Consider the following 22,266-nt stretch of genomic DNA (forward strand, 5'->3'; position numbering starts at 1 on the left):
TCTTGAAGGACATGAAGTCGTATTGCAATTTAAAATATTTTAATATTTTAAATTGCAATACGACTATATCTGAATAAATAAAACTAAATTATTAAATAAAATTTATAATAATGACGATAAAATTTATTATCTATCATTGTGTATAAGATACAATACTTCTTATCGTAGAATGTTTAAAAATAAATATATCAACCATCTGAATCTCTTTGAAGAGACAATAGGAAATATGTATTGAGTTCGTATTGTCATTAAATATTTAGCTAAAACTAATTAAATAATAGATAATGTTTTGTTTTGGGTAATAAAATTTTATTTGTTGATGATTTACAACTTGGACATTTCGTTTTGAACAAATGAGAACTAGCGTTAATACATAGCTCATCCGGTTCTATATCACAAAATTGAAAATATTTAACGTCTCATTGGTGATATCTATGATTCATATTCCGCCATCCAAAATTCTATTGCTTAGTCATATCGCTTAACCATAAGTTTAATGTATTTATTCGGTTCAGGAGGATAGTCTAATCCTGAATCAGCCAGTTCCTTCCAGGATACTTCGCAAATAGTTTCGAAGCCACAGCTAGCCGCCAATTTTTGTGATGCTTGAACCGTAAATACCGTCGTAGTACCTTTGATCCCATGTGCTTTTGATAGTGGCTCTCTGGAAATATTTTAGAATAATCACACCAGGTGCATTGGCTAAATTATTATATAAAAATGTATTGCTGAAAATGTAATTTTTTAACTTGAGGAATTTTAATCTTATCATTGAGATTGGCTTATGCCATTGACCTATTTTATGCGTTTATATAATATTTTTTATCTAATAGACTCGTCGCTAGTGTTGAGGTGAGAATTTACAATTTTGGTAGACTTTGGAAAACTTCGAGGGTCTCCTTGATAACAGACACAGATTGGAACCACAAAACGACGAGCCGCATAAGTCTAACTATATCTGTACAAAACAAATATTAATCAATAAACCAAAAATATTATTTATTGGTCTTGAGTTTAAGTTTATTCTAATTATTACAATAAATCCGTCTAGCACTGAAAAGCCCAAGATAAATAATATCGAATTTAACGTTAAATGACTCGAAAACAAAAATTGTGGTAACAGTGAGAAGTACGTTATATATATTTTTTTCATTAAAGATAAGATAATATTATGACTGCAGATTACATTTCATACAATATGGCAGTAATTTCTTATATAATTAATTAGCAACATGGTCAGCATGCTATATATGCTATATATGCCAATGATATTGATCTATTCATCTCTTAATGTAGTAAAATAAATATTTAATGTATTTCTATTTAAATATTAGTTAAATTCTTATACACACAGCTATTGTAAATATAAAACTACATTACCTTGAAAGTTAATAAATTCTTAGATACGTAGATATCTGATTAGTTATATAATTTGATTTGATTAGTTATATAATTTGGCAACAGGAAAGAAATCAAATTGATTAAAAAAGATCTTATAATTAAGGATACCTTCACAATTAACTTTCAAAATCTATAACAAATTGCAATTAATGCAAGCTTTGAAAAATGATGTAGTTTCTTTAAAGCGTTGTAGACGCTGGAAGCAGAATTATACTAAGCCGAATTTTGAAATAAACTTACCTAGCAGCCAACAATTTGGCACCAAGTCTATGTCCTCTGTACTCTCTCTTTACAACAAGCCCAAACGCATGTAACAGTAAATCCAGTCCCAAGTATTTGTGCGGATCTCGCTTGTTTTCCAAGAACACTAGCCCATCATACACGTTCTTCCATTTCTTACCTTTGATCTGAAAGAGAATATAAAATTATTATAACGGATACTCATGCTAACGGATAATGAGTAGTTGTTATCATAAAATCACAAACAAAATGATGGTATCTAGTTTGAGAACGTAACTTATTAAAAATAATGGCACTAGACGTATTAAAAATGTTTTATTACATTATAATGTAACAAACGCTTAGCATCAGCAGAAACGAATGAATTTGGTTCAGGATGAATCACGCACTTACGTAAAGTGGGAACAAAATAATATTTCACTGTTCAAGCAAGTGATGAAAGTCTTTTGGAAATTTGTACATGCAAACTCTTCATAGGAGAGGGATGAATACTAGTGAAAATTTGCTATTTTATCTTGTTGATTTACTTTGGAATACTCAAACTGAAGTTTGTATAAGGCGTTTAATGTTGAAGATTTAAATAAGGGTAATACGATAAAAAGTTTACAGCTTACAGAGACGAAGTTAAGGATTTCCGATATTTCTTTGGCTTTATATATATTTAAATTCAACTTCAATCTAGATGGCGTAGCTAAGTTACTTGTATATTTTATTGTAGTACCATCGAGGTTTGTTCGACGTACTGATAAAAAATCTCATCCCGAAAATATTAACAATAAAAAATGTATACATCTAAGGGCAAATATTTTTTTTGGTAAATAAAAATAGATGTGTGTTATGGCAGTGCTTTATACTTCACAAATTTTTCAGATCTGTAAAATTGTGGCAGTTGATTGACCACCGGTTTGGTTGATAGGCGGCATTATACGTTTTAAGTTTTGTAATAAGTATAAAAGAATACGTATGCTAAATAAACTTTGTGAAGCCAGATTACACGATTATAACGAGCTTGTTAAACCGAAATATAACAGAAGAGAATCGTTTTAATGGAACTTTAAAAATAGATTACTTAGTTTGATGTTAAATGTACCTACATGTACCTACTTGTATAAGTTTTTAAGTGTGGCATTATCGTATAGGACAAAGTGAAATAGAATGAAAAAAAACCACATTATAGTATCTAAATTCCTGATACAAAAAAAAAGCAGCGACGGCGACTTGTATCGATTCCTATAAATATCGTTATGCCAGTTATCTTCTCAACAAAAGCACACTCATACTTTAAGAAGAAAATAAAAACATAAAATCAAGAAAACAATTAAAATTTATATCAAGCTGTGATGGTGATATCAAGGTGGGAGCAACTGTCGACGAAACCTGGTTCATCAGATAGTTTTTGCCAAAAACACAATTTGGAACGACTACAGAATACAGTCCTTTCAGTCAGTCAAGCCATTCCAGATCTCGCAGAATCTAATATCTAAATCTTATTGTACAAAAATAGTATAAATAGATATAAATGTGTTATGTAGTATTAATTAAGCAATACTGTTAAGATGTAAAAAGGAAGAGACTGGCTGCCCACATCACAGGGAATCCTAGTGTGGGGGCCAGTCCACTCTACTTTATTGAAACATTCCTGTATATTGTGTCTAATAAATAAAGAAATAAATAAAGAAATAGAAGGTAGTTTTTGTTGCTACTTGCAAAAAAGGTTTCATTGTTAATTTTAGTACCTCTTTAGATTAATGTCTAAAGACCCTGGCAACTGAAACGAATTAAGATGAACAATACAACAATATTGATAATCTAGCACGTATAATTTTTATAATACTAACCTCAACATCTGGAAAAGTATCACCAGCAGATATGACGGCGCACACGTTTAAAGCTACCAGGGTCTTCTTACCGTCTACCCAGGTGTAGAGCGCAGGACACATCCTCTGCGCTATACAGAGCGCCCAGAACTTCCTTATACCCTCGACACTTTCTGCATCTTCCGTAATCTCTGTGATCAATCAATGAAACAAAAACAATGTTTTTATACAAAGCTATGAATCAACTTTTTTAGACAGTAATAGAACTTTGCCTTAAGTAAGACGTTAAAAAGTTTGCACACCCTCTCGAAATCCAATGGAAGGGCCGACTTTTTTGTGTCATCATTAGTCATTATTAAGAAAAGTATATATCCCATACAATTATTGTTTTGATGTATGGTAGGATGTTCATCTCATCGTTCGGCGAAAAGCACTCAACCACTGAGGTAACGAGAAGTTTTAAGGGCAAAAAAATATTAGCTAACCTAATTAATTTATTTTATCGACTCATCTTTAAAGATAAGTTTGATTCATTTTTATATGATAAACCATTAGAAAGTAAAATAACTCCTCTACACTAAATTACACGTGACTTACTGCTTAAGGAGCAAAGAATTTCATCAGTACAAAGATGTGCCACTAAAATGTCAAGAGCCTCTTCATCGTCTTTCGGGTCCAAATCCTGGACAACCCACTCCTGTCCGTTAGCCTCCCACTTATTCCAAATTCGAGGACAGGATTCGTCCCAAATTCTTTTAAAAGGCATCTATAAATAATTAATATACAATATTTTAGAATCGTCACAGTTTTAGTGAAATGTGTAGTAAAGCTTTTCGCGGAGAGTATACATATTTAGTATGATCTTGTATAGGTATATTATATGAATTTTATTGATATACAGATAACTTTCAATGAACTATTTTTAAGACGAAGACGTCTTTGTTATTAACTAATTGGCTTAACTACTACTAATCATGAATCTAGATTGTAGTAAAGACTAAACTAAAACTTTACTAAAGTATTTAGGCTTTATAAATAAGAGGAGTAGAATATGGTACGGAATTAAATCTATGGCTCCCTATAACAAATATATGTGATTTGGCGCATGCGTGGTAATGTACCTAGTCGTTTTCGGCGCGAGCTAGAAATATTATTGCTGACGAAATGCAGAGTCGAGATCAATATATCTTTAATAAGAACTAATACAATTTAAAATTCACTGTAGTAATCATTATTTATCTATTGTAATGTCGCGTAGTGTCTATCGCGGTAGTCTTGTTTGCGGAATATGTTGCCATAATTTAGGACTGTCATTAGATCCGTAATATATACCTTTCCATAATATGTGAATCTTATAAGAGTTTACTATGGATATTTTCCATAAAAAAACGTTAAGAAAATATCATTATTTAATGAAATGTATGATGTATACTCCAAGAAAACTTTATTATTATTGAATAATTGAGTTGGTATTTATTTAATTGTATTAAGCGAAGCGTAAAGTTTGGCGTAAGCACAAAACTCATTTAGTATTCGTTTATTACAATTAAATTATAATATCAGCTAAGCGTAAAAATATGCCTCATTTTTTGAACAAATTGAAACTGATACATTTGAAATAATGGTAATATTACTGCTGCATATGATAGCTATTAAATGACAGGAAACAACTAGTAACGTTCAGTACCGGGACTTACGAACTTCTGAATACCTTTCTAGACTACAACTGAAGAAGAGTCGTAGAGGATAAAGAACAGTGGAATCAGAGAGGTGGCCTTTGCCAAGAGGCAATTCGAACTCAGAGATATACTGTAGTGAAAACAGGAGTAGTATCACACACATACAGAGTTTCTAAATATAAAGGCTATATTATTATTATTAAACAACTATTTATTTTTCGCATTATTTAATTAATAATCTTAATTATAAAAATCTATATAAAGCTTGATTATTTTTTTATATTGATGAATGAATGATATGCCGCTGTTTACTTACTTTAAATTATATATATGACTCAATTCACGTGATATCACAGATTGGATAATTGCAATTGGTAAAATCTTTTTATCCTAAGCACTAAACGTCAGTGTCGTGCGAATGCCACTGTACTATTAATAAGTCAATAAGACAGACGAGCTTGATACATAGATATATATAGGTGTATCGCTAGATAAGACCTTGGACAGATACAAAACTTCGTAAGGCCGTTTGTAAACGAAAGACTAAGATTTATTGCCGTAACAGAGTATAAATTTATTAAATGTTGTAAAGTGGTAATTGTATATCCCCATATCCACTAGGATTGAACTCTTTTTATGTACAGTATTGATTAAATAATTTGATATTTTCTAAATAGAGTAAATTAAAACATCGCTTGAATCGATATTAAATGTTTAATTCATTTATATATATATACCTACTATATTGTTTAGAAAATAATACTTTACTTGATTAAATAAGTTGATATCTTTTAAATAGAGTAAATAAATTATAAAATTACTTAAATCTATATTATTAATGTTTAATTCATTACAGTACTTTATTTATCAACTATTTTGTTTAAGAAATGATCCTTTTTTAAGTAAAAGTATACTTAGTTTTTACCATAGATGTAAATAAATGGAGATTAAGGAATTAAGTAAATTTTGTATCAATGAAAAACACTATATTTTATGACACAATCACAGGTTTTATATAATAGATAGGTGAAATAATGGCATTGGCAACCTTTTATCATCTATTTCATATATACTATAAATATTCCATAAAAGTAGAAACATGAAATAATGAATCTGCGTGTTATGGGAATAGTAGTATAAATACAAATTCAAAATAATCGTTATAGTTAAACTTTTTATGTAAAACGTCATAAAATACTTCTTACGGTTACAAAATACTATTTAAAATTCGAAATGTAAGCATGAGGCATTAGTAGACGTCACCAGCAATATTCGAAAATTTATCAGCTATTTTATTACATATTACGAATGACTTCGCATGGGACTTCTGAGATTATTTCAATTGGTCGCTTGCGTTGGAATTTTGTTTCGTCACGATGATTACAATCGTTAAATGGGTTGACCTTGAGGACCGTGAATCTTAAATTTGACAAATGCGTCGATGATTGAAACTGTTTACAAACAAAGATATTTACATGAAGCCTTCTTCAGCCTTATTCAGTGACACCTAAAAGACCGTATTAGCCCTAGGGAACCTAAACTAGAACTAAAAATGTATACAAGTTACCTGCTTACTTATTAGAATTACTCTTTCGTATTTGAATTTGAAAATAAACAAGTACTTATCTTTTTTATAGGAAATTTATCTTTTATAAAATATTGTATAGAGCTATCTATAAATAGCGTATCAAGACATAACGCACATTTATAACAACTCTCAGCTATACACTCAAATACATGCACATACACACCCATTCACACAATCACCTATACAGTCATATTTTATGTCTTATAAATATTATAGTGGCTATTGCCACTGCAAAAGGTAAGGGGAAAAGAAATTTACAGCGGACGTTAGGTTTTAAAACTGCTACATTATGGAAAGGAACAGTAATTAATAAAATATAGTATATAGAATACTATTTGTATATATATGTACTAATAAAAGTATATTATTTACAGTAATAAATATACATAAATTTTTAAATAAAAAAAAAACATTTAAAGATGACAGCAGAACAGGAACAGTAGTAGGTAACGGGATACTGGAAGAAGGATGAGGATGATGAAATGACATGGCCCAATCTCATACGAATGAAAGACGATGTTTCCTTTAAAAAAAGTGACTTCAGTGGTATTGTGGGCTATATGGTCGAAAACTATTTACCCTTAATTAAACTGCTCTGAATCAGTCTGTCCAAGATTATCGGAGAAAATAAGATATAAGTGAGGCCAAATCATCATGACGAATTAGCATCGCCTTCCATAACAGCTTCATTTGCTAGTTGGTATGCTATGTCGTTATCAAAAATACCAGAATGCCCAGTTTTCCAACCATTATATGGTTGGAAAACTGGGCATTCTGGTATTTTTGGCAAAGACTACCCTAATTTCTGACATTCATACAGCAAACCCCTAATCTCAATAATAAATGAAGAATAGTTGTTGTGTAGTTACCCATAATACAGGGACTCCCAGCGATATATACAATTTGTCACAACCCTTTATATATAAATATTTTTTATTATTCACGAAAATAAACGAAATAGTGATGGCTATGTGGTTTTAGTGATAAAAGTTACAGTTTACGTAGCTATAAGTATAAGTGTTTTACAGTATTTGTTTAGGTACGATGTTTATTTTTTTAGGTTGTGAACCTTTCTCATCTATATTGTTACTACAAATCAGGGGGATAATTAACTTATAGTTCGAAACTCTATAATAAAGATTGTCGTTGTGGAATCAGATAGAGACACTAATAAGTAAAATATGGTGAGAAGATATTCGTTACCATGGTTAACATTACTTTTACAAAGATTTGTAATAGATCGTATATTTCTTAAGAGATCTCAGCTTATGACGAACACTATACATTCGTTTAGAAAACAAATGATGCGAGTATTTTGATGTTAATATCTCATATACAAGGGTTTATAGGCGAAATACGTAGTTAATTGCATTAATCAGTTGAATCAATAACTTTGCTGAGCATAAAGTTCCATAAGAAATACTTTTTATTAAATTTAAAACAAAGTTTATGTTTATCAGTGCACCGAGGTTAGATTCTTATTTAAATAAATATGGACCAAGTTTAAATTGTTATAACCACAAAACCCTGAATGATGATGCGCCTACTGATCTCTCGGTTTTGATTTTTATCACTCTTCTTCATGGAGCCCAAGTAAACAAACTCCTCATATACCTATACCTTATAAAATGTACCTCTGACTTCTAGTTCGACGCCGAACTAGAAGTCAGACGTACTGTGCTCTCCACTACTAAGTCCAACAGTAGGCGCGTAAGCGCGTCACCCTGTCTAAGGGCATTATACGTGGCGGCGGAGATCTCAGTGTGTATCTTTACATAATTAGTCATACGTATGGTCTAAAGCCCGTGGGAGGTCGTCCTTCACCGATCTGGTAACCAGATGAGACGTATTTTTTATTAAATATTTTTTATAAACAAATATGCCTATAATTGCTTGCCTATCGAAAAGTGGTCATGGCTATTTTTAATTAAATTAACTTTTATCGATATTTTTTCATCACCTTCATCCTTCCAAATGAAATTTATTTGACTGATAGTTTTTGATACACAGAATATGCCTAGGTGTGCTTGCTTACTCATTTCAGTGTACAACTGGCAAGCAGTTGTAAACAGGTAAGTCAAAATAGGTGACTCCATCGATCTGCTAACTTATCGAAAGTTATCTCAAATTTTAGATTATTATATTTCAAAATCAGTCATATATACTTGCCTGCGAAAAATCGTACTTAAAGTACTGTTGCCAGGCTAAAAACTTTTAGTGTTTTAGCCACTTGATAGCTGCGACAGAGAAAGTAGTGCGTCGAGGTCCATGTGGTAGAGCAGGACACAACGGTCTCTCCTACTATATTAGCCACCGTCATTTTAGTCAGCTGTAATTTTTTAGGACGTAAACCGCAATCGTAAGCTGATTTAAAATCTATAAACAGATGGTGTGTGGGTCTTCCGAATTCCATCATCGGGGGTTTATTACATTTTATAACATTTTTTTCACTGAATTGAATTTTTTATAATACAAATCAATCTTTTTGTATTTTCCGAGCGTGCTTTGCGGATATACAAGATATAAGATATCCGCTTTCCGATCGAGACACGAGGCCGCTCATTTCTAAATGTATCAGGGGAATACATTGTGCGCTCCTCTTCTTCTAAGCGCGTACCTTACAAACGAGACTCTGAATGACCCAAAAGAACACCCGAATATAGACCCAATTAGATTGAAATAAAGTTTTTTATAAAACATGTGGTGTTCCTTATTGAGTTTCGAGGCAGAATCGTATCACCTCGATGTCCGTCGTTCCACAACTTAACGTTATTTAGGGCAGTTTTGCCGGGTACCACCGCTATGTAGAACCAGCTGGCCATCGATGTATTTTTGTACTTATTCTACTCCGGGCCTTATAAACGGGCAGGAGCCTCACCAGAAGTTCCACCACCATCAGCATCGGACTTGGGACAATCTCAATGCCACAGGGCTCGCGAGTGCGTCGCCGACTATTTATGGAAGGCTACACTCTTTTCATGAAGGACCCTAAGTCAAATTGGAACTTAAGACATTCTGAAGAAATAAAACTAAATTTAAATAATTTCATGACAATAAAAATTATTATCCATCCTTGTGTATAAGAAATAAGACTTCTTAACGTAGAATGATAAAAAATAACAATAATGTGAATATTCACATTATTGTTATTTAATATATTTAAAGAGCTTTTCCATACATAATAAAATCATAATATGATTTATATTAATAAGCTGAAAAGCCACAGAAAAAGCCATGTGAAAACCTTAAACGGACAATAGAAATATTGAATTCGTATTTTCATAAAATATTTAGCTAAAACTAATTAAATAAATAACGTTTTAATACTTAGATATTATTTTCTGTGGATGTACAATTTAGACATTTCGTTTTGAACAGCTGATTACTAGCTTCTCTTAACACAAAAACAATTAGGCAATTCGGACCTTAGTTTAGTGACCTAAATAAATGCACACTAAGCGCTAATATATAGCCAATCCGAATTTGTCTCATAAGTGAAATTTATTTATTTATTATTTATTTATTTACACTTTGTTGCATTACATAAAAGGAAAATATTAAACATAATTTAATGACAAGCAACTGGCGGCCTTATCGCTTTAGAGCGATTTCTTCCAGACAACCACTGTTAGTAAAGGAAAAAAAAACCACTATGAGTATATTAGATAAGGTAGGCAAGAAGTGCAAAAATAAAAAGGGAAAAAAAAAAAAAAAAAACAAAACATACTTAACAGAAACAAAAAGAAATAAAAATAAACTAAACTGATACAAGTTACATAAAACAAAACAAAAAGTAAACAGTGCACATGAATCAGGACAATATAAGATGAAAAAGATCGCTCTCACGTCAGTAAGTAGTTAGTGGTATGACATGGACAGGTAATGTTTATAAAGCAGAAATTTAAAGGAAGATAGAGAAGGAGCTAAGCGAATAGTGACGGGAAGTGAATTCCATAGCCGAACTGCTGAAACCTTAAAGGAATCGCCAAGAAAAGAGGAGTTATGAGATGGGATTTCAAGGGTATAGTTTTCGGAAGAGCGTAAACTATAGTTATGTGAACCCAAAAATTTGAAATCATTTTTGAGATAAGAAGGAGTTTTAGGATTGAACAGGATGGAATATAGGAGATGGAGAATATGAGCATCACGTCGCTGTCGAATGGGTAACCAACCTAGCCGCTTACGGAACGCAGAGATATGATCATACTTTCTTAGACCGAAAATAAATCGGATACAGAAGTTTTGGAGACGATCCAGTTTGTTTAGCAATTCCTCGCTCATATCGGAGGAGCAAGAATCGCCGTAGTCCAGTAAAGGCAGGAGGAGAGATTGTGCCAGTGAGGTTTTAGTACTAAAGGGAAGGAAATTACTGAGACGTCGGAGGATACTAGAGGCACCATACAATTTGCGGCTAACTTCTTTGACATGCTGCTCCCAGGATAAGTTTTGATCAAATAAGACCCCCAAATTTTTAACTGCACGGCTTATATTTAAAGTTACGCCGTTGATATGTATAGGTGGTACAGTGGCCCAATCAATTCTCGTCGTGAAATAGGGGCTGCCAATGATTATGACTTTACTCTTGTTGGGATTGATTAGAAGACCAAAATTTTTGCTCCAGTCAACTATCTTTGCCAGCTCATAGTTTGTGGAATGTATGGCCTGCGGGAGATCATCGAGACTTGATTGAACGTAGATTTGGAGATCGTCAGCGTATAAATGAAAATTAGTAGAAAGACGGGACGTTAAAGAGTTAATATAAATAGCGAAAAGAAGAGGAGAAAGTACGCCACCTTGCGGTACGCCAGATTCAATGAAACTCCATTGAGATACGCAATCGCTTGTCTTAATGCACTGGCGGCGCCCATTAAGATAGTTAGAGAACCAGTTAACAGCATGTGAAGAAATATTTATAGACCTAAGCAACTCCATTAAAATTTCAAAATTAATAGTATTAAAAGCGTTGCTGAAATCTAGTAGTGTGAGAATTGTGAGTTGTTTGTGGTCCATGCCTTCGCGAATATCATCGGCTACCCTGACCAGAGCAGTAGTCGTGCTATGTCCAGATCGAAACCCGGACTGAAGTGGACTCAGTATGGAATTTTTGTTAAAATTCCATACTTTATTATTTCATATTTTGGTTGAAATCTATAGTTCAACCAAAATTCTAATGCTTAGTCAAATCGCTTAACCATAAGTTTAATATATTTGTTAGTTTCAGGAGGATAGTCTAATCCTGAATCAGCCAGATCCTTCCAGGATGCTTCGCAAATACTTTCGAAGCCACAGCTAGCTGCCAATTTTTGTGATGCTGGACCAGTAAACACCGTCGTAGTGCCTTTGATTCCATGTGCTTTTGATAGTGGCTCTCTGAAAATATTTTACATTAATCACACTAGGCGTATTTGCTAACTAATTTGTACATGCGAAATTTTGATCTTATCTTTGAGATTGGCACATGTATTTTTTTTTATTACTATAGGTAAACCAAGTATGAACATCGATAGAAAATTTACATTTAGGTACTATCAGTAGCAAGTCAAGGGCGTAGATCGGATAAGAAACTCTCCGTCACTCTTTTTAATCGCCAAGTTTGAGTCATACAAATTGGTTGTAAGGCAGAACAGTCACAAATATTTGAACTTTGAGCAAATTAATTCCATTGATTATATTATGTTAAACGAGAGTTTTATATGTATTTAGTGATAATTCTCTAATTGCGCTTGGGAGTTTGTTGTAAAAACTAATATAATAAGGAGTGGTTTATCTTCAGGAGCCTGGGGTTCTTGTACTGCTGAAAGTTATCATTTGATTGATTCCGATGGGGAAACATAACAAATCCACCGAACAGCCTGCTTCTGCAGCATGATGGATTGAGCCTCTGCAGCAATAACCCGCAGTAGAATACCGTAGGACATAACGGTGTAAAGGTAGCTATGAAACAATTTTAATCGTGCCCTGATCAGATAACTGCCGGTTTTTTTTCATTATATGCTGCAGAGCTCATCCTTTTCTGTAAGAATATATGTGTAGGCGCTACTGACTTCTTTATATTATTACAACTCCGTTGACAAAAACTGGGAGGTCGTTTATGTAAATAAGAAACAAGAAAGGCTCGAGATTCGAGCCTTGTAAACCCGGAGAGGTTACGTCATTGATATTCCCTTTTGGATCCTTCCTTCTTCTACATCTTCCTTTGGATGTTGGAAGCTTTGACATCAACACGAAAGTGTTGAAGCTTTCCAACCAGTATATCAGGATGAACACAGTCAGAGCACAGTCTGTTCACAAAAGATGCCATCTCCATTATATGATTCTTCGCAGGCGTTAAGTATGTCTAAAATCGACTTCAAACTGGCATAGATTGTGCTATATTTTTTGAAATTATTTCAATATAGCAAGCTTACATATTCCCAAAATTCCACACTAGTGATATATTGCTTTTTTCATATATTTTTAACCTTATTCTGTGTAACTCCTCATTTGCCCAGTCAATTTTAAGTTTTATTTAAATTTCTCCTGTTTTCAAAATGAGATATTTCACAATATTTTTGAAAGAAGCATTGGGATAACAGCTGTTTATAAATGTTTGTCCATTATTCAATTGTAAAATATGACGTCCCATGTCCTAATCCATTTCATCGAAATACATTAAATATATTCCTTTCATTTGGCTAAAGCTGTCAGTTATTCGGTTTGATGATATTTTAAAGTTCCTGTATATAAATATTATTATGTATATAATACTACCTTTATTTAAACACTTCAAATTTAGTGGCTTCTATAATGACCTATTTTAATCGTTTGATTAAAGTTTGTTTGAATTGAGTCTATGAGATAAAAACATACTTATATTAAATACGTTTTTATTGTTTTATCACATAGACTCAACGCCAGTATTTTCCTAAAGTGAATGTGTAAAATTACAATTCTGTTAACCACGACTTCAATCAAATTTATTTTTGCGAGCATAATTGAAACTTGCAAGTTGCACATATGGTAAAGAAAAACTTCCAGTTCGAGGGTCAAGCCTTGATGACAGGCACATATTAGAACCACAAATCGATAAGTCGCAGAAGACAAATCACCGATTTGTACTAAATCAATATTAATCAATATAAAAATAAATTTATTATATATTGGTCTAGTTAAGTTTTTTTATTTATTATAATCAATATGTGACTTTTTAGCACTGAAAACGCAACGATAATACCTTCAAAATATAATACGTATATTTATGTAAAAGCGAGAAGTACATTATGTTTTATCAGTAAAGATAAGGTAAAATAATAACTGCAGTTTGCATTTTATCATACAATATGGCGGTCATTTCATTGATATAATTAAATTGTAATAAGGTCAGCATGCTATGGCCAATGTTGATAATGACATTCGTCGCTAAATATAGTTAATGATAAATCTCTAATGTTTTTCTATTTAATAAATTAGATTTGAAATTAAATTTATTTATAAAAGATCTAATTAATACAGGTATTTATTAAAATATAATTATGAACTCAACTCAATTAAACTTTAATGCTGTTGCAATTAATGTAAACTTTTAAAAATTATGTAGTTTTTTATAGCGTTGTACACGCAGGAAGTAGAATTAATCTAAGCTAAATTTAGGAGAATGTTACCTAGCAGCCAACAATTTAGCACCAAGCCTTTGTCCTCTGTACTCTCTCTTAACAACAAGCCCAAACGCATGTAACAGTAAATCCAGTCCCAAGTATTTGTGCGGATCTCGCTTGTTTTCCACGTACAATAGCGCTTTAAACACGTTCTTCCATTTCTCACCTTTGATCTGAAAAATAAAATAAAATAATTATTGACACTTACTTACTGCTAACTAGGTAGTTGTTATATTGTCACTTAATCACAATAAAATTTTTATTATTCATGCTGGTAATATTGCACTTATGTACTTATTAATAACGTTTAAATAAATAAAGTATCTCACGCTTAGCATCAAGAGAAACTGGAGAAGAAGAAGAAAAATAGTATATTTTAAAACTAACTACTAAAAGAAAAAACATATTTTAAAGGTTATGTTATGTGACTTGTATCGATTTTTATAAATATCGTCATGCCACATGGTGGAAGAAAATTCATGCGAGCAGGAAGGCAAAACTAAAAATGACGTCTGTCATCCTGACCGTAGCCCATCTATTTGTCAATATTGTACTTTGTACTAGCCGTCTCACAGAATAACCCAATTCCTATCTCATCTTATTAACAAAGGCTACTCATACTTTGTGACAGGCACTTACAGGCAAACATAACATTCGTAATGGAGAAATAAGCATAAATTTAAGAAAAATCTATATAAATAAAAGAAAATTGATATCAAGGTGTGTTGGGAGCAACTACGGACCAGACCTAACTCATCTGATACTTAATTCCAAACCGCGTTGTGGAATGACGGGTCTTAGGTATCTACGATACAATAATTTTAAATTAGTATACCAAATTAGTTAATTAGTATACCAATCTAATCAGCGCGCGCCAAGGATATATTATTTTTAAGGGTATTTCTAAAGCCTATACAAGCTCACTCAGTTAAAATCTAACATATATTATTATACAAGAATAATATATACGGCAAACAGAAATTCATGCCAGATCTCACAGAAACCAATACCTAAATAGAAGGTACATATAAAGAAGGTTTTGTAGCAACTTGCAAAAAGGTTTCATTCATAATTTTAGTAGTTACCTCTTGCAGATTCATGTCTAAAGACCCTGGCGACTGAAATCAATTGAGATGAACAATAAAAACAACATTCTATAACAATCCTATCTAGCCCGTATAATTTTTATAATACTAACCTCAACATCTGGAAAAGTATCACCAGCAGACATGGCTACGCATACGTTTAAAGCTACCAGGGTCTTCTTACCATCTACCCAGGTGTAGAGCGCAAGACTCATCCTCTGTGCTATACAGGGCAACCAAAATTTCTTCATACCCTCGACACTTTCTTCGTCTTCCGAAATCTCTAAACAACGAAAATTTATTTATAATAAATTAATTTTATCAATAACTTATGGCATTATTAAATAATTTGACAAAACAATTTCCAAATGAATAATGGAACTACGACGTTAAAAAGTTCGCAAACCCAAAGCCAATGGAGGGGCCGACAAATTTTGTGTCATCATTAGTCATTCTTCGGACAAGTATACAGATACAATTGTTTCGATGTAATTGGTAATTGAACCCCGAGTTCACCTCACCATACTGCGCAAACTACTTCGCCACTGAGACGGAAATGAGAACTTAGAGAGCAAAAAGACATAACTTGACCTGATTAATTTATTTTATGGACTCAACTCTAATGATAAGTTTAATTTGATTCATTTTATAAAGTAAAATAACTCCACTACACTAAATAACCTGTGACTTACTGCTTAAGGAGCAAAGAATTTCATCAGTACAAAGATGTTCCAGTAAAATTTCAAGTGCCTCTTCATCGTCTTTCGGTTCCAAGTCTTGGACAACCCACTCCTGTCCGTTAGCCTCCCACTTATTCCAAACTCGAGGACAGGATTCGTCCCAAATTCTTTTAAAAGGCATCTATAAATTCATAAACAATATTTCAGATTTGTTAAAGAACTTTTACTTTGTGTAGTATGCGTATAATCCAAAGCAAATGCACCTTGTCAAGGTCTATAGAGGTTTTCCGCAGTCAAGAAAATAAAATCTTGGATATATTTATATTTTATAATTAATTTATAAAAAGTTCAGTTTCAGTAAAACACTTCTTTGTAATTGCCAATTAGACGAGAACGCCGTGATACTAAATTATAGTGTAGACTAATTTTCTTTAAAAATATTGTATTTAGCTTTTAAAAATAAGAGGAATAGACTATGGTACGACGGGTTTCTGTAATGCCTAATTCGTATGAACATGATATGTAGAGAATAAAATCTATGGCAAATTACAATGTTCACTTATTGACGCGGTAATATTTTCGGCGCGAGCAAGAAATATTAATGCTGAAGAAATCCAAAATCGAGATATATGTATCTTTTATAAGAAAAAAAAGTACCACAAAAAAGGGTTTGTACCACAAAAATAAGTCCTGAGAACATACCTCGGTGCTTCCTAATAAGGAGCTACTGCTCACAGGCACACAATAACGTCAGCCGTAAGAATATGGAGAAATCAATTAGTATGGGAACAAAGAGAGGTTAGAAAACAGTATATATAAAATGCATCTAACGTTACCCAAGTAAATCGCAACAATGACTAAAGAAAAATGCGCAAATCGGCCGAGTAAAAATATTTTTGTGATCACCCTCAAGTCCCTTATTAAATATTATAAAATAAAAATTATCCATTTCGAACTGGTTCACTGGTTAATTATTACTAGTTTATGTTCTGATTATTTTTTTGGCGGTTACACTAAACTATTTCACGTAGAACGGATCTGTTGAGCGTCTATGTGCGGAAACACAGTCAACATACATACATACACTAAACTAATAAAAATTTTAATTCACTGTACCATTCTTTATTATAGTGTTTTTTCATGTTTGTGGACTATGTTAATAATTAAGTACTGTCATCATATGCGCATACCTTTTCATAATATGAGAAAGTTTTTCATAAGAGTTTACTTACGGATAATTTCAAATAAAAACATTAATTTAATTATTGCATGAAATATAACAAGGAATGTTTAATATTAATGAATCATTGAGTTGGTATTGATTTAATTGTATTAAGTGAAGCGTACCGTTTGGTGTAAGCAATGAACACTCATTTAATTTTCATTTATTATTATTAAATTATAATATAGGCGAATACTTGTAAGAAACATATTGATTTAACAATAATACAACAAACACAATAAAATTATGCTATTTAAATAATAGTAATATTACGATTATATAGCTGTTATATTATACGATTAAAATGACAGTAAAAATGAAATTAATATCCGTATTATTTTATTAATATTTTTTTCAACTATAAGAAAAGCACGATTCTTATTTATATATATTTAGGAATCGGTAGTGTAGTGCAACTTACTTTAAATGATATTTGCGACTTGATTCTCGTATTACCAAAGATTGGATAATTTCAATAATAACAGTTTATCATAAGCACTAGACGTCAGTATCACGCGAATGCTACTCTACTATTAATAAACTCAATAAGACAGACGAGCTCGAGATAGGACCTTGAACAGATACAAAACTTTGTATAGCCGTTTGTAAAGGAAATACAGCAATTTATTGCCGTTTTGTTATAGAGTATAAATTTGTTTTATGTTGTAAAGTGGTATTGAATATCCCCTATCCCCTCGGATTGAACTCTTCGTTAGGTACATGTATGTATAAGAATTTCAAAATTAATTTACTACTTTTAAAATAAAGTAAATGAAAATCAACAAATTAAGACATTAATTGTTTAATTCATTAGAATACAATTTACCATTTACATACATAATTTTCGATAGGATATAATAGCTTTTTAAATATAATATAATTGATTTATAATTGTTATAAAAGGTCACAAAAAAATCCCAGGTCTTATATAATAAATGGAGAAAAGTATGGAGCTGGCAATCTTCCGTATAGTAGTTCACATATACTATAAAATATATCTTTAATAAAAACAAAAACATGATTAATTATTTGTGTGTTGTGAGTATCTGAAATATATTAGAAATTAAATTTAAAAATTCAAAAATATCAGCCAGTGGCAGAGCTAAGCGTAGAGTGTATGACTCGAAATTCCTTTGAGTTTTTGAGAAGCGTCAAGCAAATATCTTGCTGCGATAACCGTCAAATCGAAACGTTTATTCCAATTCAGTAAAAATTATCAATTGACCTTAGTGCATTGACGCTTAATCTTAATATATATAAATCTCGTGTCACAATGTTTGTCCTCAATGGACTCCTAAACCACTTAACCGATAATAATAAAATTCGCACACCATGTGCAGTTCGATCCAACTTGAGAGATAGGATAGTTTAAATCTCAAATTATAGTCGCAATTTTATTGCAAATTATTTGTTTATTATTTGATACAATTCTAACAGATGGCGCTGAGTTTAAGGTAGTTTAGTTTAGGTCCGTGTCGTGGTACCAACGTTTCACATAAGTTCTCCTACGGTTTCCCTCTATTAATTTACTACTATGTAATATAACAAAAACCTTAGCCACAGCAACGCTTGGCCGAGTCTGCTAGTACTTATATATAACTTTTCAAATCTTTGATTGTGTACCAAATTACAAACCTTTTGATTTGGACCTCAAATTTAAAATTTATCTATTTCGTGATCATTGTTTTTTTTAATTTAATTAAAATCGTTTTCCCCATAATGTATTCCAACATTGTACCAGCGAGTGTTTATTGTTCACATAGGCAGAAAGTCCATTTGTGCCAGCCGAGAGTCTCATGCAGAAGCTAATAGTTCAACACTGCTCATCGTGTACCGAAAATATGCTTAATCATATCGCTTAACCATGAGTTTTATATACGTATTGGGTTCAGGAGGATAATCCAGTCCCGACTCAGCTAGTTCTTTCAAGGACGCTTCGCAAATGCTGACGAATCCACATCTAGCGGCCAAGATTGGTGATGCTGGGCCCGAAAATACCGTAGTAGTACCTTTTACTCCAAGAAACTTACACAGTGGCTCCCTGGAAATATATCAAATCATTTTTAAAAATTGTTACTAAACGATTTGCGTCAGTTGTCAGAAACAGGTTAAATTCCTATAATGAAGTATTATTAAATGTGTGCTACCCGTAAAAGCCATATAATACAATTAATAATCAAATAACTTATTCAGACAATAATCATTGACTCTCTCAAGATTATTTATAATGCTATTAAGGTAAAGACAGACAAAGGGGTTTAGAGAATCAGGTGATTACACGGATTGGACTTTACCTAGCAGTCAACAGTTTGGCACCAAGTTTACAACCTCTGTACTCCCTCTTCACAACAAGCCCAAACGCATGTAAAAGAGTATCCAATTCCAAGTACTCGTGTGGATCTCGTTTTGTTTCAACATACTCTATCCCCTTGTATACGTTTTTCCACTTCTCACCACTGATCTATAATAATGTTAAAATTATAGACGTATTGCTACGTTTTTGCTTCATATATATATAGATTATATTATATGTATACCTCAATATTGGGAAAAGTATCTCCAGCAGACATAACGATACACAGGTTTAAAGCCACCAGAACCTTCTTACCATCCACCCAGGTGTAACAACCTAAACACATCCTCTGTGCGATGCAGGGGATCCAAAATTTTCTAATTCCTTCTACACTTTCTTTGTCTTCAGTAAGCTCTACAATAAAAATCCCAACACATGAAGTATATAAATTATTTCTAGTAGCAAATGCAACATTACAAATATAAAATACAAACATAAATTGTATTGTAAATATATGTTATATTTATAAATCCTGAATAAATAGTTTTTGAAGTGACTATGAACTATTTAGTTGATATTTATATGATATGACTTTTAAAGAAATAAATAAATTATGTTTAAATAATTATAATTTTGTATTAAAAATATATAGCTTCCATCCGGTAAAAAAGTGTTTTCTTTAAATATGTTAATAAAAGACAAAACTATGATATGACTTACTACTTAAAGAGCAAAGAAGTTCATCATTACAAAGATGTTCTACTAAAATCTCAAGTGCTTCTTCATCATCTTTCGGGTCCAAGTCCTGAACGACCCACTCTTGGCCATTAGCCTCCCATTTATCCCAAACGCGAGGACAAGATTCATCCCAATTTCTTGTAAATGGCATCTGAAACAAATATTATTTTGGTATTCATTTTTGCAACATAGTTTGCGGAATCTAACATTCTGATCCAACACATCAAAGCAAAAATGCTAAACCATTAAAGTGGTTTATAAAATATCCTATAAGATTTTATTTTCCTTATTGTATTAATATTAATTTGTGTGCTCGTAAATTGCTATGGAGGTAAAGACTTAAAGTCTCATCTTAAGATATTTTGTATGAGTTTTGCTTTAACAGTAACGGTAAACATTACTTAACATTTACTTTTATGTAATCTTGAGTACATTTTTAGCATTATCGATGATATTTTGTCTAGTCAAATTTGATTGTTTTAATGGTTTGAACTAATGATATAATTAAGGTTTATTGAGGGGTATATTATGATATACATATATATTAATATTTTAAGCAACGTTTCAGTTGTTGCTTCTAATAATAATATATATATTAATATATTTAGCAATGGTGCATAAAAATATGATTTTCTGCCATAATCATCATATTAAATATAAATTAAAAACTTAACGATAATAATATATTTTTCTGATGAAATAACTTATTGATCGAAAATTTATAATAAAAAGGGAGAAGATATTCGTTATCATTACTTTTACATCGACATTTATTTATATATTTTTATTTTATTTATTTATTTATAAAAACACACAGAGAAAAATAAATGATCAAAATTTACAGACGAAACAAAAAAAAACAAACTTATAAAATTCATTAGTAAAAACATAATAAACACATAATAAAAAATACAAGTTATTAACTAACTACTATAGGCAATAACAAATAATAGAACTTTTGCCAGTTCACTTAACGGACAATGAAAAAGGTTAACCTATGTTTTTCGTTCACTAAATTAATACACCGAATCATATGTGCCCTTTATAAAACTGAATATTTCTTAAGAGATCTCAGCTTATAACCGAATACTATACATTTGATTAGAAAACAAATGAAGCGAGTATTTTGATACCCCAGTCGTATCTCTTTATAAGAGTCCATGGACGAAGGAGATTTGCATTAATAGCTGAAATACCTTCCCCTAGCATATAGTTCCTTAACAAATAATTTTTATATTTATTTACCTTTAAATTGTGCGGACTTATTTCACGTAATAGATTAGCTAACTGACACTTTTTTAATCAGCTTATCGCTCAACAGTCTTACTTGACTGGTACCCTGGATATTGATAAACTCAAGATAGGTTAACTAAACATATTACTCGAATATTTAACTTCGTAAGGGTGATTACAAAAGATGCTTTTGTTTAGTAGATTATACTTACTATTTATTTTAGTAACTATTTGACTTAGTTACTTAGTACTTATTTATTTATTTATCTATTTATACTTGACAGTAATAGGCTTAATGACTCCTAATGAATGTCCCTTGGATGTTGCAGATGGGGGCAATCTATCTATATCTATCTATCTATAAGTCTGTTCAGCTCTCTTAAAATCATTTGTTACTGGTTTATTTGGGACGACCACTTCACAGTTAAGAATGTTATAATGTTTTGACAGTGACTGTTTAGCCATTTTAAATGCGATGGATATATATTAGAAATTTTCTTGCATTTAGATAATCAAATATAGTCTACTTTGTTGCGATTTATTTTAAAGTGTATATAACTGTGTATGCGTTGCCTTACAATTTGTATATAACATGTTCATAATTTAAGTACATAGAGCAATTGTTATTCATTCCAACCGCTCGTTATACGACAACC

General features: G+C 31.7%; 3 protein-coding genes across 5 annotated transcripts; all 3 read right to left on the minus strand.

Annotated features, from left to right (window-relative positions):
- Positions 1 to 108: 108 nt before the first annotated feature.
- LOC110993470 lies at positions 109 to 5,603 on the minus strand. The gene is made up of 5 exons (XM_022259754.2): positions 5,454 to 5,603; positions 4,056 to 4,224; positions 3,480 to 3,649; positions 1,642 to 1,808; positions 109 to 664 (listed from the first exon to the last, which is right to left on the minus strand). The coding sequence occupies exons 2-5, from the start codon at positions 4,222 to 4,224 to the stop codon at positions 469 to 471; spliced, it is 702 nt and encodes a 233-aa protein (XP_022115446.2). The 5' UTR covers positions 5,454 to 5,603; the 3' UTR covers positions 109 to 468.
- Positions 5,604 to 9,957: 4,354 nt separating this feature from the next.
- LOC110993468 lies at positions 9,958 to 17,889 on the minus strand. 3 transcript variants are annotated; one of them, XM_045629767.1, is made up of 7 exons: positions 16,827 to 16,942; positions 16,137 to 16,305; positions 15,558 to 15,727; positions 15,445 to 15,477; positions 14,366 to 14,532; positions 11,874 to 12,095; positions 9,958 to 10,226 (listed from the first exon to the last, which is right to left on the minus strand). In XM_045629767.1, exons 2-6 carry the CDS (start codon positions 16,303 to 16,305, stop codon positions 11,900 to 11,902), a joined length of 735 nt encoding a protein of 244 aa, XP_045485723.1. In that variant the 5' UTR covers positions 16,827 to 16,942; the 3' UTR covers positions 9,958 to 10,226; positions 11,874 to 11,899. The 3 variants fall into 3 exon arrangements, with proteins under 3 accessions (XP_045485723.1, XP_045485722.1, XP_045485724.1); XM_045629766.1 differs by lacking the exon at positions 16,827 to 16,942 and adding an exon at positions 17,768 to 17,889 and having other exon boundaries at positions 9,959 to 10,226; XM_045629768.1 differs by lacking the exons at positions 15,445 to 15,477; positions 16,827 to 16,942 and adding an exon at positions 17,768 to 17,888 and having other exon boundaries at positions 9,961 to 10,226.
- Positions 17,890 to 18,849: 960 nt separating this feature from the next.
- On the minus strand, positions 18,850 to 21,727 carry LOC110993475. Its single transcript, XM_022259762.2, has 5 exons — positions 21,623 to 21,727; positions 20,360 to 20,528; positions 19,884 to 20,053; positions 19,641 to 19,807; positions 18,850 to 19,387 (listed from the first exon to the last, which is right to left on the minus strand). The coding sequence occupies exons 2-5, from the start codon at positions 20,526 to 20,528 to the stop codon at positions 19,192 to 19,194; spliced, it is 702 nt and encodes a 233-aa protein (XP_022115454.2). The 5' UTR covers positions 21,623 to 21,727; the 3' UTR covers positions 18,850 to 19,191.
- Positions 21,728 to 22,266: the final 539 nt, after the last annotated feature.

The sequence above is a fragment of the Pieris rapae genome, chromosome 10 (assembly GCF_905147795.1).
Source record: "Pieris rapae chromosome 10, ilPieRapa1.1, whole genome shotgun sequence".
Taxonomy (NCBI): domain Eukaryota; kingdom Metazoa; phylum Arthropoda; class Insecta; order Lepidoptera; family Pieridae; genus Pieris; species Pieris rapae.

Coding starts and splice junctions, on each gene's coding strand:
- LOC110993468 (XM_045629767.1), bottom strand. CDS start 16,305: ATGCCTTTTAAAAGAATTTGGGACGAATCCTGTCCTCGAGTTTGGAAT. Junction 15,728..16,136: donor AATTCTTTGCTCCTTAAGCA/GTAAGTCACAGG, acceptor TTCGTTGTTTAG/AGATTTCGGAAGACGAAGAA. Junction 15,478..15,557: donor ATACTTTTCCAGATGTTGAG/GTTAGTATTATA, acceptor AATTGATTTCAG/TCGCCAGGGTCTTTAGACAT.
- LOC110993470 (XM_022259754.2), bottom strand. CDS start 4,224: ATGCCTTTTAAAAGAATTTGGGACGAATCCTGTCCTCGAATTTGGAAT. Junction 3,650..4,055: donor AATTCTTTGCTCCTTAAGCA/GTAAGTCACGTG, acceptor GATTGATCACAG/AGATTACGGAAGATGCAGAA. Junction 665..1,641: donor GCCAAATTGTTGGCTGCTAG/GTAAGTTTATTT, acceptor AAATATTTCCAG/AGAGCCACTATCAAAAGCAC.
- LOC110993475 (XM_022259762.2), bottom strand. CDS start 20,528: ATGCCATTTACAAGAAATTGGGATGAATCTTGTCCTCGCGTTTGGGAT. Junction 20,054..20,359: donor ACTTCTTTGCTCTTTAAGTA/GTAAGTCATATC, acceptor TTTTTATTGTAG/AGCTTACTGAAGACAAAGAA. Junction 19,808..19,883: donor ATACTTTTCCCAATATTGAG/GTATACATATAA, acceptor ACATTATTATAG/ATCAGTGGTGAGAAGTGGAA.